The 13,949-nt window shown below is 45.1% G+C and overlaps 1 protein-coding gene across 1 annotated transcript; it reads right to left on the bottom strand.

Annotated features, from left to right (window-relative positions):
* Nucleotides 1-3,632: 3,632 nt before the first annotated feature.
* DEXI (Dexi homolog) lies at nucleotides 3,633-13,936 on the bottom strand. Its single transcript, XM_061473371.1, has 2 exons — nucleotides 12,969-13,936; nucleotides 3,633-4,278 (listed from the first exon to the last, which is right to left on the bottom strand). Exon 1 carries the CDS (start codon nucleotides 13,503-13,505, stop codon nucleotides 13,224-13,226), a length of 282 nt encoding a protein of 93 aa, XP_061329355.1. The 5' UTR covers nucleotides 13,506-13,936; the 3' UTR covers nucleotides 3,633-4,278; nucleotides 12,969-13,223.
* Nucleotides 13,937-13,949: the final 13 nt, after the last annotated feature.

The following is a 13,949-nucleotide window of genomic DNA, read 5'->3' as shown; positions in this document are numbered from 1 at the left end:
ACTGTGTGGGGTTTATGTGGCCTGTCTTTCACAGAGCTATGAATAACAAGGCAATGACAGCCAATAATGTATTCTAAAGCATTATCATGTGTCTGCGCTGCTGGTCTCAATCTTACGTGGGCCAAATACTGGCCCTGCTGACTGCGATAGCAAACCAATTGTCTCCTTGTGTCTTTTATTTCAGCTCCATGAACATGGAGAGAACTTAGAATTGTACAGAGAGAGTGATCAGGAATAGCATACTGGCTCCCTGTCCAGATACACTCCACAGACCAAAGCTAGGAATATTTGATATGCCACAAATTGGGGTGGGATGTCTCTACTGCATGGTTAGCTCAACAGCCTTCTTGAGATCTCTTCCAGGAAGCACTGACAATACTGACCCAAGGATCTATGGAAAATGAAGTCTCTCAACTAACCTCTCAAATACTGTTACTCGGTTTTTAAAAAGTCTCCAATTTAAACCACAATCTGTATGTTCTTTCTGGCAAATTATACTTCTCTGCTGAAGTTTCAGTGTCCTCCAGAATCTTGACTGCAGGAATGAAGGGTGAACAAATTAAAGAAGGAAGGAAGGTCTGCTTTGTTTACTGTTAATCAAAGGTGTGCAGAGAACCAGCCATAGGATGTGAAGGAATAGTATGAAAGCAAGGTGGAAAAACTCTATGGAGAATATAACTGTAACTAGAAAGTGGTATTTTTCTTACCTTTCTGCATGGTACTTCTCTCTAGCCAGAGTCATGGAAAAAACCTCATTTACACTCCCCTCTTTCAGCTGCTTGAATGGGAGATAGTTTGAGCCAAATCTTGTGTGATGCTCCCGTCAGCCTGCAGCACTCCAGCTGTGCAGATCTGTGAGCCTTTGTCTTGGCTTAACTAAGCTTTGGATGACAAAACGCACTTTTAGGCATGTGTGCTAGAGCTGCCCTCCACTGTGACTTGATCTGAGGATGTGCTAAATATTACACAGGCAGCTGAATGTAACAGGACCTTGTCTGGACTGATCAAATCATGTTGGTTATAATGCTGCACAAGTCCATGGGTCCTGATGAGATCCATCCCCGGGTCCTGAAGGAACTGGCAAATGAAGTTGCAAAGCCGCTGGCCATCATATTTGAGAAATCATGGCAGTCAGGTGAAGTTCCCGATGACTGGAAAAAGGGAAATATAACCCCCATTTTCAAGAAGGGGAAAATGGATGACCCGGGAATTACAGATCAGTCAGTCTCACCTCTGTGCCTGGCAAAATCTTGGAGCAGATTCTCCTGGAAGGCATGCTAAGGCACATGAAAATCAACAAGGTGCTTGGTGACAGCCAGCATGGCTTCACTAAGGGGAAATCCTGCCTGACCAATTTGGTGGCCTTCTATGATGGGGCTACAGAACTGATGGACAGGGGTAGAGCAGTTGATGTCATCTACCTGGACTTGTGCAAAGCATTCAACACTGTCCCACACGACATCCTTGTCTCTAAATTGGAGAGACATCAATTTGATGGATGGACCACTCGGTGGATAAAGAACTGGCTGGATGGCCGCACACAAAGAGTTGTGGTCAGTGGCTCAATGTCCAGCTGGAGACCAGTAACGAGTGGCGTCCCTCACGGATCGGTGTTGGCCCCAGTCTTGTTTAACATCTTTGTCGCTGACATGGACAGTGGGATTGAGTGTCCTCAGCAAGTTTGCTGATGACAGCAAGCTGTGTGGTTCGGTTGATACGCTGGAGGGAAGGAATGCCATCCAGAGGGACCTTGACACACTTGTGAGGTGGGCTGATGCCAACCTCATGAAGTTTAACCATGACAAGTGCAAGGTCCTACACCTGGGTGGGAGCAATCCCAGGCACAGCTACAGGTTGGGCAGAGAAGAGATTCAGAGCAGCCCTGTGGAGAAGGACTTGGGGGTATTGATTGATGAGAAAATGAACATGAGCCAGCAGTGTGCGCTTGCAGCCCAGAAAGCCAACTGTATCCTGGGCTGCATCAAAAGGAGCGTGACCAGCAGGTCAAAGGAGGTGATCCTGCCCCTCTACTCTGCTCTTGTGAGACCTCACCTGGAGTATTGTGTACAGTTCTGGTGTCCTAAACATAAAAAGGACATGGAACTGTTGGAACAAGTCCAGAGAAGTGCCACAAGGATGATCAGGGGACTGGAGCACCTCCGTATGAAGACAGGCTGAGGAAGTTGGGGCTGTTCAGCCTGGAGAAGAGAAGGCTGCGTGGAGACCTCATAGCAGCCTTCCAGTATCTGAAGGGGGGCTATAGGGATGCTGGAGAGGAACTCTTCATTAGGGACTGTAGTGACAGGACAAGGGGTAACAGGTTAAAAGTTAAACAGGGGAAGTTTAGGTTGGATATAAGAAGGAAATTCTTTCCTGTTAGGGTGGTGAGGCACTGGAACAGGCTGCCCAGGGAGGTTGTGAATGCTCCATCTCTGGTGCTGTTCAAGGCCAGGTTGGATGAGGCCTTGGGTGATACGAGTTAGCGTAAGGTGTCCCTGCCCACGGCAGGGGGGTTGGAACTAGATGATCTTAAGGTCCTTTCCAACCCTAACGATTCTATGATTGTATGATTCTAATTAAGAACTGAGGATAGAATAATGAAATCAAAATGAAACTCAAATGAATGAAATGTGAACCAGAGCAAACTAAACTAGAGAAATTTCATTTAACAGAATTTATGGCTATGAATACATCTAAGAGCCATGCATTTTTATATTCAGATAGCATTACAAAAACATTAGCCTAACTCAAAAAACAGAATATTTAATATATAACCTATTCCACGCTATGAAACAAGAGACAGTGATAACTGAAAGGGATGATTTTTTTTTCCAAGAGTTTACTAATTGATTGATCTGCATTTGGGGGAGGTGTCAGTTCCCTAAATGTATCTTTACATGTCAGAATATGACATATAAGTGTCATCTTATATGTGACTTCATGTAAGTCCCCTAAGTGACTTCAACCAGGAATTGCAGGACAGGGATGGTATGGAACAAAGCACTTGCAGTGTTTTAAGACCCCAAACTGTTTCTAATGGGACCTACCCTCTTGGAGAAAAGCTACTCAGTTCAATGACAGTGATTCACCTCTTGCAGGAGCAGCTGGAAATTGCATTTGGAGCACAGAATTATGGGGACTGGGAGCTAATTTCTACTGCAGTAGGAGTCAAAAAATGCCATTTGAGTGCAACAAACTGAGAATATCAGGAAAAAAGATTTTGATATGCAAGTTTCTTTGTCATTGCCTCAAGAGGGATCTGAACCATCACCCCCTTGTTCCCTCATACTGGCTGTCAAGAGACTCATGACACCATCTGTCTGGATCTGAAAGCCTGAGCTGGGAGCAGACGGTAGAGACACAGACTGCACAGGACAGACATAATGCAGACTTCAGGGAAATGTTTTTGTTTCTGCTTTATCTGAAATGTTCTTGATGCATTGACTTGGCTTACCAACTGCAGTTATGAAAATCAGAACTGAGGTCTGATTTAAACACTTGCTCCTGAGAAGGATTACCTACACACTGGCCATCTCAACAACCTGGAGCTATTTGCAAGTACTTTTCCTGGAAAGTGTATTTCTGTTAGTTTCTGATCAAACTGAAAAATAATAACTCCAACACATGACTGCTTAACTTTTTCATGGAAAAGGTCAGTCTTTATTGTATTGCTTTCACATCTGTACATAGGAACATGAGCTTAAACAATCTGCAAAGTATCTTGTGTTAGATAACGAATTCATCTACTTATATAAAATTAACTCTCTGATCTATGTCAAAACTCACAATTTAATATCTTACTAGCACAGTTCTTGCCGTAATGCTGCCCTGAACAAACACTCCCTGCAGTCACTCCTGCTGATTGTCCCCTGAGAAAGCACTGTCTTTGAACTAGTGGCTGGTAGAGTTTCAGTGTGTGATTGTAACACTTGCTTAAGCAGTATGTAGAGCGTGTCTGGATAACATGGTATTTATTCAAAAGTTTATCGACTCTGAGTAACATCTTGATTTTCTGTTATAATAGAACATAGCTTACATTATTTGTTCATACAGTCCATTCCAGAATTACCTATGAAGCCAAGTACGGTGCATGAATCACTGTGGTTACTGCACACTCAAGAGGCAATGACCATGGAGAAAAGTCACCACTGACAAGGTCTGATGACAACTCTTCTTGTCCCCTTGTCCTTCTTTTCATCTCCACATTTCAGAGTATAATTTATTTCCATGACTTGATCCATGCACCTGGTCATAATCCATTTCAGGTGTTCAATGAATCTGTTTAAAAGAAAACACATAAATGCAGAGTAACTCTCTATACTTAAAAATGCACAGGGAAGTCAGTGTGTAGGTTAGATACAGTACCATGCTGTTGACTTCTTAAACAAAACAACAAAATCCACCACAACAAAAACCTCCTGTGAATACGGATATTAATTCTGTGAGAATCACATTTCAGAGAAATCAAGGTAACAGTTTCTGTTCATGAGAGGGCACACTAGTCTTTATTGCAATTTTAACAGAGGCATGAAGATGTTAGCTGTCAAACACAGGCCATCAAATCAATTATAAGGGCTGCTTTTAAGAGATTGCAACCAGCTGTGACATACAGTGGGACAGCCTAATTCATGCTAGGTATGATAAATCAGTCCTATCAAAACTGATTTTTGAACTGGCTACATTTTCTCAGCCAGATACTGTTTATTAAGACTGTTATTATTTGTGTAATTGTGTTAGTTAAATATTGCCTATGTTTGACGCTGTCTGATTTTGATCACTTTCTCTTCTTTAGCGTCACTTTGTTCAACGCATTTTGGAGCCACTGGTAAGAAGTTACAGTTAAATAACATGTAAATTCTTGACAAGAATCAATGCCTGTTATAATTGCTTTATCCCAGTTTACATAATTTGCCTTGACTGGGTCAAAGTATCTAGTGGCTATTAAGAGGCGATTTTTTTACTATCATCAGAGGTAAACACAAGGCCTGAGAAGCCTTCTTTAAGTAGAACTACAGCTGCGGATTACAAAAGTGCTGGGCACTAGTGACTGTATCCATTTGAATCACAGAATGATAGGATGGTTTGGGTTGGAAGACACCTTAAAGCTCATTCAGTTCCAGCCCCCTGCTACAGGCAGGGACACCTTCTACTAAACCAGGTTGCTCCAAGCCCCATCCAACCTCTCCTTGCACACTGCCAGGGATGGGGCAGCCCCAGCTTTTCTGGAAACCCTGTGCCAGCACCTCAGCGCCCTCACAGGGAAGGACTTCTTCCTAATGTCTAATCTAAATCTATCTTCCTCTACCCCTGGATTGGTATTGTGATCTTACAGATGAGTAATCAACATAACATAGAATGCTGTGGCTCTGAGAACGGATGGTTGCCTGGGGATGAATCTGTGCTGAAGAAGAGTTGAGGTAAAGAAGACCAAGAGCAGGTCCCTAGGCTGCCTGCAGCTCAGGAGATCATCTGCACTGTGTGTCTTTGAAGGACAGCTCTTCCCTCCTTCCACTCTGTAGGTATGACAGGCCTCCTGCAAGGTGTGGGAAGGCAGGGGACCCTTCATGGGAAGGGAGCTAATCTGGTTGTATAATGGAAGAGAGTTTGTAGTAAAGCAGTAACAGACCTGCTAACAGATCTGTAGCTCTGTGAAAAGGCTCTCGCTGGGCTGATGGCGCAACACAGTCTTCCCCCTGTTCTCCTGCTGTGCCTGGAGCAGAGGCTCAGCAGATCGTATGCCAGGGTGTCTGGAACAAGGGGTCCTGAGGCAGGAGAGCTGCCACCATTTTGGGTACAGAGCGTATAACAGAGCCTACAAGAAGTCTGAATGAAGAATGAAATGTGATGGTCACGTTTTGCATGAGCATGAAGAGACTGAGGAATGAGGCATCGTGAACAAGAGCGTTAAAGGGAGCCAAAAGCGAACAGGTTGACACAGTACTGGGGGAAAGCAGACTGAAAGAGTGACTCCTACGGATTGAAAGCAGACTGAAAGATTGGAGGTGGAGAGTAAGGCTTGGGAGGAAAGAAGTTGGTAGCAGCTGTACCAGGGACCAGCTTTTATTCAACATCACTATTAGTGACCCAGAGAAGTGAGAGAATGGAGAAATCTTCCTTCGAGACTGCAGAAAATGGGCTCCTTCAGGTATTCAGATGCTGCACTGACAGCAAGGAACTCTGAAGGATTTCATAAAATGCAGTGGGCAAAAGGTGGCAGGTTCAGGAAACATTTGCAAAAGGGCTGGGCAGCAATGTGCCCTGTAACATCCCCCATTGTGGATTCTGAGAAGTACAAAGAGAACAGGCTGCAGATTTTGGTCAGGATCATGTGCTCTCCTGGAGAGCATCCTCTGCTGCTGTCAGTGGCGGAACACAGCGCTGGCTGAGAGTGGTCTGACTCATCCTGACATTCTGTATGTTCCTGTGTGTTGCTTTCTGTAGATGCTAGGCCAGAAACAAGCACTTTTGTGTTCAGTGAGGTATTTCTGTCAAATGTCTATCAGCTACAGCACTCTGCTAACAGTAATCATGTGCTCAAAATCCTGTCTCTCACATTAAGAACAAGAGAAGGGGAAACAGCAGCTGAATAGGTTACTCATTTGGTGTTTATCAGATTGCTTTCCAAGTTGATTTAAAAACTCTTATCTACAGCAGGCAGTTGAGGGGAATTGTTACTATTCTGCATTGTAAATCTAATTTTTGGCTGGCTTAAAAATAACATTGCAAAACATAGTGGGCCTCCAAATTAAAGTATAAAGCTTTTTAATGGAAGTTTCAAAAACTGCTGTATTTCAAATATTGCTGTAGGGCTGCTAGTCTAAGATTGTAATTTGTAGTGGCAGATATTAAATGGGGTGTGAATGATACAATTGACCAGGATATTCAATTTTGCCTTTCAAGTCAGCTGATTAAAAGTCTTCAAGTTTCATGTAAGTCTATTTTTTTAAAAGAATTAAAAAAAACACTGGGAAATGAAAAGGCAGCAAGTATTTTTAAAATCTCCAAACTATGGTCTTCTAGTAGCTTAAAAGATTGCTGTATTTAATGGTAGGGTTCCTGACGACTGAAAAAAAGGAAATATAACCCCCATTTTCAAGAAGGGGAAAATGGATGACCCGGGGAATTACAGACCAGTCAGTCTCACCTCTGTGCCTGGCAAAATCTTGGAGCAGATTCTCCTGGAAGGCATGCTAAGGCACATGAAAATCAACAAGGTGCTTGGTGACAGCCAGCATGGCTTCACTAAGGGGAAATCCTGCCTGACCAATTTGGTGGCCTTCTATGATGGGGCTACAGAACTGAGGGACAGGGGTAGAGCAGTTGATGTTATCTACCTGGACTTGTGCAAAGCATTCAACACTGTCCCACACGACATCCTTGTCTCTAAATTGGAGAGACATCAATTTGATGGATGGACCACTCGGTGGATAAAGAACTGGCTGGATGGCTGCACACAAAGAGTTGTGGTCAATGGCTCAATGTCTGGCTGGAGACCAGTAACGAGTGGCGTCCCTCACGGATCGGTGTTGGGACCAGTCTTGTTTAACATCTTCGTCACTGACATGGACAGTGGGATTGAGTGTCCTCAGCAAGTTTGCTGATGACAGCAAGCTGTGTGGTTCGGTTGATACACTGGAGGGAAGGAATGCCATCCAGAGGGACCTTGACACGCTTGTGAGGTGGACTGATGCCAACCTCATGAAGTTTAACCATGACAAGTGCAAGGTCCTACACCTGGGTGGGAACAATCCCAGGCACAGCTAAAGGTTGGGCAGAGAAGAGATTCAGAGCAGCCCTGTGGAGAAGCACTTGGGGGTGTTGGTTGATGAGAAAATGAACATGAGCTGGCAGTGTGCTCTTGCAGCCCAGAAAGCCAACCGTATCCTGGGCTGCATCAAAAGGAGCGTGACCGGCAGGTTGAAGGAGGTGATCCTGCCCCTCTGCTCTGCTCTTGTGAGACCTCACCTGGAGTATTGTATGCAGTTCTGGTATGCTCAACATAAAAAGGACATGGAGCTGTTGGAACAAGTCCAGAGAAGGGCCACAAGGATGATCAGGGGACTGGAGCATCTCCCGTATGAAGACAGGCTGAGAAAGTTGGGGCTGTTCAGCCTGGAGAAGAGAAGGCTGTGTGGAGACCTCATAGCAGCCTTCCAGTATCTGAAGAGGGCCTACAGGGATGCTGGGGAGGGACTCTTCATTAGGGACTGTAGTAACAGGGCAAGGGGTAACGGGTTAAAACTTAAACAGGGGAAGTTTAGATTGGATATAAGGAAGAAATTCTTTCCTGTTAGGCTGGTGAGGCACTGGAGTAGGTTGCCCAGGGAAGTTGTGAATGCTCCATCCCTGGCAGTGCTCAAGGCCAGGTTGGATGAGGCCTTGGGTGATATGGTTTAGTGTGAGGCATCCGTGCCCACAGCAGGGGGTTTGGAACTTGATGATCTTGAGGTCCTTTCTAACCCTAACTATTCTATGATTCTATGATTATAGCCTAACTCCAGCATTAGAAGAAGAAACTCACTCATGGTATTTTTGTTAATTGTCTGTGAAGTTACTGCTCTGCACAACTGAGCCTCGACCAAAGGAAACACTGTGACTGTGTTTCACATCCTGACATTGCTTGCTGTTTCCTGGCTTCCTGCTGGAGTTCACTGCATTCACTGCACTAGAGCTTGTACTTGCCACGGATCTCTCAGTGCACTTCGTAATTTCCCATTATACTGTTATCTTTCATATATGGCTGCTATTAGTCTATACCCTTATCACATATATTAGAAACATGTTTGCTTTCTCAGAGAGCATCATTCAAACTATTTAGCTAATTTCTTCCCCCAGGTTTGTAGCCAAAGTACTAAACTTCAGCTGGAAAAAGACAGTTTGACAATTTTCTTGAAGAACTGGAAAAACTTGGCCATTTCTGTGTCCTATTTAATTTTCTGAGACAATTGTATTCTATATAAACTAGAATCATTACAAAGGGTCAAATGCCAAGAGCTGGACTGGCCAAATACACAAACTAAGTGTCTCTAGATTGCTCTTTTCTTCTATTTTAGGATTGCCATTTGCTAGCTGAACTACAGTTTCACTCCTTCAGAGGAAACAAACATGAAGAATTAAAAGAGATTCATTTCTTAATTCCTTCGGCAACTTAAAACTGGCAACTGGCTATTGCTTCCTATTGAAGCAAGTTGATTATAGTAAGCTTCATTTTTTGTAGGGAAGAACCATAGATTATTATTTTTCAATTATCCTTCTTTAAAATTACTTGTGGCTGGGGCTTTTAACACATGAAATACTCGGGCCTGAACTATTTCTATCCTAAAGGGAATGTGTCTCTATATTCTATGCCTCATTTTATGTTACTAACAACAGCTTTTGGAAAACTTAAAAAAAATCTGCCTCCTCTCTTTGCATTACATAAATGAATGCATTTGGTAGGAAATCCCTTAGGACTGTCCATGGCTGTGGTTAATGAGTCTGTATAGACAGTTTATTAGTTAATGATTTTGTCTTCTCTCCATCTAAGATGGAATTCCAGTTAATGAGAGTCAGAGTACAAAAGTAACTTTAAAACAGAGCTGTCAGGTGTGTTTGAGCACTTCTATTAACTTTAAGAAGAATTCAAAACAGTTCTAAAAACCACAGCTATTACTCTTAAGCCTGTTGTTACTCTAACTCATATAAACTAGCTGACTGACTCAGTCTGAAAGGGAAGAAGTCGGGAGGTGTATTCTGACACGCTTATGTGTATCCTGTCACTTCCAGTGGTAACATTCTTCTGATTCGTTCCTTCACATGGCACCTCCATTTCAGAGAGATGGATCAGAGGCACAAGTTAAACTCACAGCAGCCATCAGCAGCAGACACAGGAAGGAGTCCAGCATGCTTACTTCCCTCTCCACTAGGCCATGCTGTCTCTTGTAGACACTGAGGCTACATTTCTGATTGGCACTATATTGATGAGCTAGTGAGTAAAGCTATGTCTGTGACTCAGGACTTAGGTGCTGGCATTCAGCAAAAGTCCTGAGTCACAAGATTTTGAGTTCTAAATTCTGCTCACTGAAGATGCTTATCATAAATCACATTGATGAAAAATATAGATAATGCTTGTACTGTAAGATTAAATAAATCCAGTATTTCCTATTCAGTCTTCATTACTGATTATTTTTGCTCATTTTCTTTCTGATTAGAATACTTTGTGATGAGTCACATCTGATTTTAATAAAGTTCAAGGAGAACAGTTGGATCACCTTATTCCAGGGGACTTATAATAGGGAACCTGGCACACTCACACTAGAACAGTAGATGACATGAGCAAGCTCAGTTCTGCTCAGTTCACACAGATGGGTCTCTCCATCTGAACAGGACAGGAAGCTTCTTTCATCTGCTTAGTCCTCTACCTTCAATCTCTGTCATCAGTTATGCCCAGAAACCTGGACGTAATTTTGCTTCTGTTGAGTTCTGTCAGCTCAAGAGAGGGGTTTGCTGCAAGAGAGAATAGAACTTTTCTGGTCCATGTAGTCTCTTATTTTTACATCACAATTAGCCTATCCACATTTGCTGAATCCCCTCTTGGGATTTCCCCCCTTTGTCTTCCTGTCATGCTGCCACTCATCTCCTGGGTGCAAGGCATCATTGCAAGGAGCACACTGCAAGGTTTCAGCTAAGGCTAATCACAGCTTTTTAGTTGTTCTCAGTAATCACTGGTGAGTCACATGAAGAACACTCCTCTTATATTTAACACCAAGCATATGCCTATGGATTTCTCATCTCTGCTGGTTAGATTCTCATCTGAGACCCATTCTTCCCACAACTTCTTGTGAATGCTCAGCACAACTGGGTCCAAGTGAAGAGGTCAGGTGGGCAGCCTGTGTTGACACTCAGTACAGTACAGAACTTAATACAGAACTTAGGGCACTGCAGGCTGGGCATGACAGGGGTTTAAATCTTCTCTTTCAGTGTCTGCCTTCTGCTCCCAAAGCAGAAAACACAGTTCCAAATTAGGGTGCTCTTCTGCCTGCCTTCCTAGGATATTGGTGAGGAGGAATGGCATGGAACAATGAAGAAACCTGTAACCAGGATATTAACACAAATTCCTTTACGTGGTGACATGCTGAGTCTTTGCCTGGTAGCTATATAATTATGCAGTTTGTGGCCTGGCTGCTGTATACACAAATATCATTAAATATATAAATAGACAAAGCACAGTAATAGTGCATTTTTTTGCTCCCTAATAATTGACCTAACTTTAGGCATTTGTGGTTTAATTCTCAGTGGCAACCACCACTAACATGACCACTTCCAAATTAAATGATCAGTGCTGGAGCTGGGACGTGTGCAACGCTCCATTACCTCAAGGTGGGTATAAACCAGAACTCCTGAACTTTGTAAACACTTTGATTTCTCCATGTAGAGGTGATATGGTTTTATAGTTAGAATATCAAGAAGTTTGCAGAGCTGCTTATCCCATTAATATGAGGGAAAAAATTAAGAAACCTATTTATACTGAACAGAACTGTATTCAGGTCTTATGCTCTGCTAAACTATGTGTTTATGTAGTAGGAAAAATCCACTGAAGAAAATGATGTCTGTTTTTCTCCTTGGGTCTTCCTGAAAACTAGATGCAACTCATCATGACAAATCCTAGTCAGCAAAAAAATTTAAAATAAATGTGAATGCTTGCATTAGAATGGTGTTGGAGTAATTAAGATTTGGAGAAAGGGATTTTTTGCATCAAAGATTTTGCTTAAGTTCCATTGATTTTTATTAATTTCTTCCCTGGAATATAGAGCATTTGTGTGCTTTTGACCAAACTTTGCTCGGCTGTTTGTGCAATTAATGCTACTCCAATACCAAAAAAATTCCACATTTCCCTCTGAAGTACTGACCAAAATCAGCTATTGTTGCTTTATATGGAATGTGAATAGAAATACTTAGGAGACAGTTTTAATCTGTATGAAGGGCAGGGAAGGTTTGTTTGTTGGGTTTTGGTATTGGGTTTCTGGTTTTGTTTTTTAATTAGAAGTCAGATGAAAATTGTTTGATAGGTATATGGTATTTGTATAGTATATTCACCAAGGTTATGTTTGCAACCTTGCAACAGAATTTCCTATTTCCATAATTTCAAATAGAAAATAAACACGTGTCCTGATCTGGTTTTCAAATTTACAGGCAATATTTTGCTAGAAACTCTACTGGCAGATTTGCTAACACATTTTAATTCAAACTGTGAATGTTTTCATGAACATACATTTGGCACAGAAAGTCCTAGCTAGAAATAGTGATTTTCTTCCCAATTGCATTTCAGTGTTTTAAAATGTTAAATCCTTACAACATTTCCAGAGTTTTAGAATCACTCAAAACTACAACAATAAATTGATCAAGCAAACTCTCCTGCCAGGATTATCATGAGAAGAACTGGGAGCTGGGTAGGTTTCTTATTATCCAAGACGGAGGTTTTAAACAGCACCTGATTGAGATGTCTTTCTGTTTCGATTATGGGCTCTGAATTTTAATAAACATTAGCCTGGATGTTCAGTTACGTTCCGAGCTGCTTTCAAGAGTGGAGCAGCAAAGTTCTTTACCAGCTGTAAAGGTAACACCGAGCATAACAGCTGCAGTGGCTCACAACTGTGAATATCGGGCCTTAGAGAAAGACATTACCTCGCCGCGCCGCAGAGGACACGGAGCGGGCCCTGCACAGTGGTGCGGCGGAGGAAGGGTGGCGGCAGCGCACGGGACAGCCCGACCCCTGCCTTCAGAGCGCCAGCCAAGCCCCGGCCTCGGCTCCTGGCCCCAGTCCGCAGAGCTCACCCGCGTTGGCGGCTGCGGCGGTGCGTGTCCCGGCACAGGGCCCGCTCCCTGCCCTTGTCTTCCGCCGTCCCGGGAAGGGCTACCCCCAGCTCCGATGGCGGACTGGGCGCGCCGAGCGCCCCACTGCCCGGAACGAGATGGAGTAAATGACTTACTTCCCCGGCGAGCCCTCGGCGTGCCCGCGGCCCTGCCCGGCGGCAGTGGGTCCCGGCCCCCCGCCCCTGCCCCTGCCCCGGGGCTGAGGGGAAGCGGAACTATAAGGGAAGATGCTGCAGAAGGAGCCGAGCCGCAGCGAGGGTATCGCGGGGCCGCGGCGGTTCCCTAGGGGCGGCCATGCCGGGACACCCAGCCCCAGTCCCGGGCCGGACGGCGTCACCCAGCAGTCAGTCTCTTTGGAGCGCCCCGGGCCGTCACTCCAAGTACCCATCAAAGACATCCAGCTCGCTGTCCGTCTCGTAGAGCACTGAGCCAGGGTCAGAGAGCACCCCAAGATCCACCAGAGCGTGGTCCATATCCTCGGGCAGGAAGACGATGCCTACATTGAGAACGATGTACTCCATCAGGAAGGCATAGTACAGGATCAGCACGTTGACAAAGAATAAGCCCACGTAAAACATATAGGGCAGCACCAGCAGTGCATGGAAGGCCCAGGACTCCAGCGAATCCAGACGTGCCGAGACCGCGGCGGGCATGCAGCCGTGCGGGGCTCCGGCGCGGGCACCGACCTGCCCGGCCGGCCCGGAGGAGGAGCGGGGCGCGCAGGACCGCACTCCGCAGCCCCGGTGACGGAGAAGGGCCGGAGCTGGATCCGGAGCCGGGCAAGAGGCGAGCCCCGCTGAGGCGGCACAGCCGCAGAGCGCCCGGTCGGCCCCCTCCTTCCCCGGAGGAAGAGAAGCCCCCGCAGGCGGGTGGCCAGCGCGGCTTCAGCTCCGCTGCCGCAGCCCCACCGCTGGCAGGAGGCTCCGCAGGGGCATCTCCAGCGCGGCTGCTGCAGTCCCGCCGCGGCTCTCCTCCTCCGCCCGCCCGCAAACTTTGCCCGTAGGCGCGCTCCCGCTTAGCATATGCTGCCCTCAGCAAGCCGACAGCCCCGGCCTGCGGGGCAGGACGTGCTCCTGCCCGCCCATCTCCTCACCTCC

Source organism: Pezoporus flaviventris, unplaced genomic scaffold, assembly GCF_033815535.1.
Source record: "Pezoporus flaviventris isolate CSIRO_AGI_PZ_B2104156 unplaced genomic scaffold, CSIRO_AGI_Pfla_v1 ptg000078l, whole genome shotgun sequence".
NCBI lineage: Eukaryota > Metazoa > Chordata > Aves > Psittaciformes > Psittacidae > Pezoporus > Pezoporus flaviventris.
The sequence above is the reverse complement of the archived record's forward strand: the minus strand, read 5'-3'. Positions and strand labels throughout refer to the sequence as shown.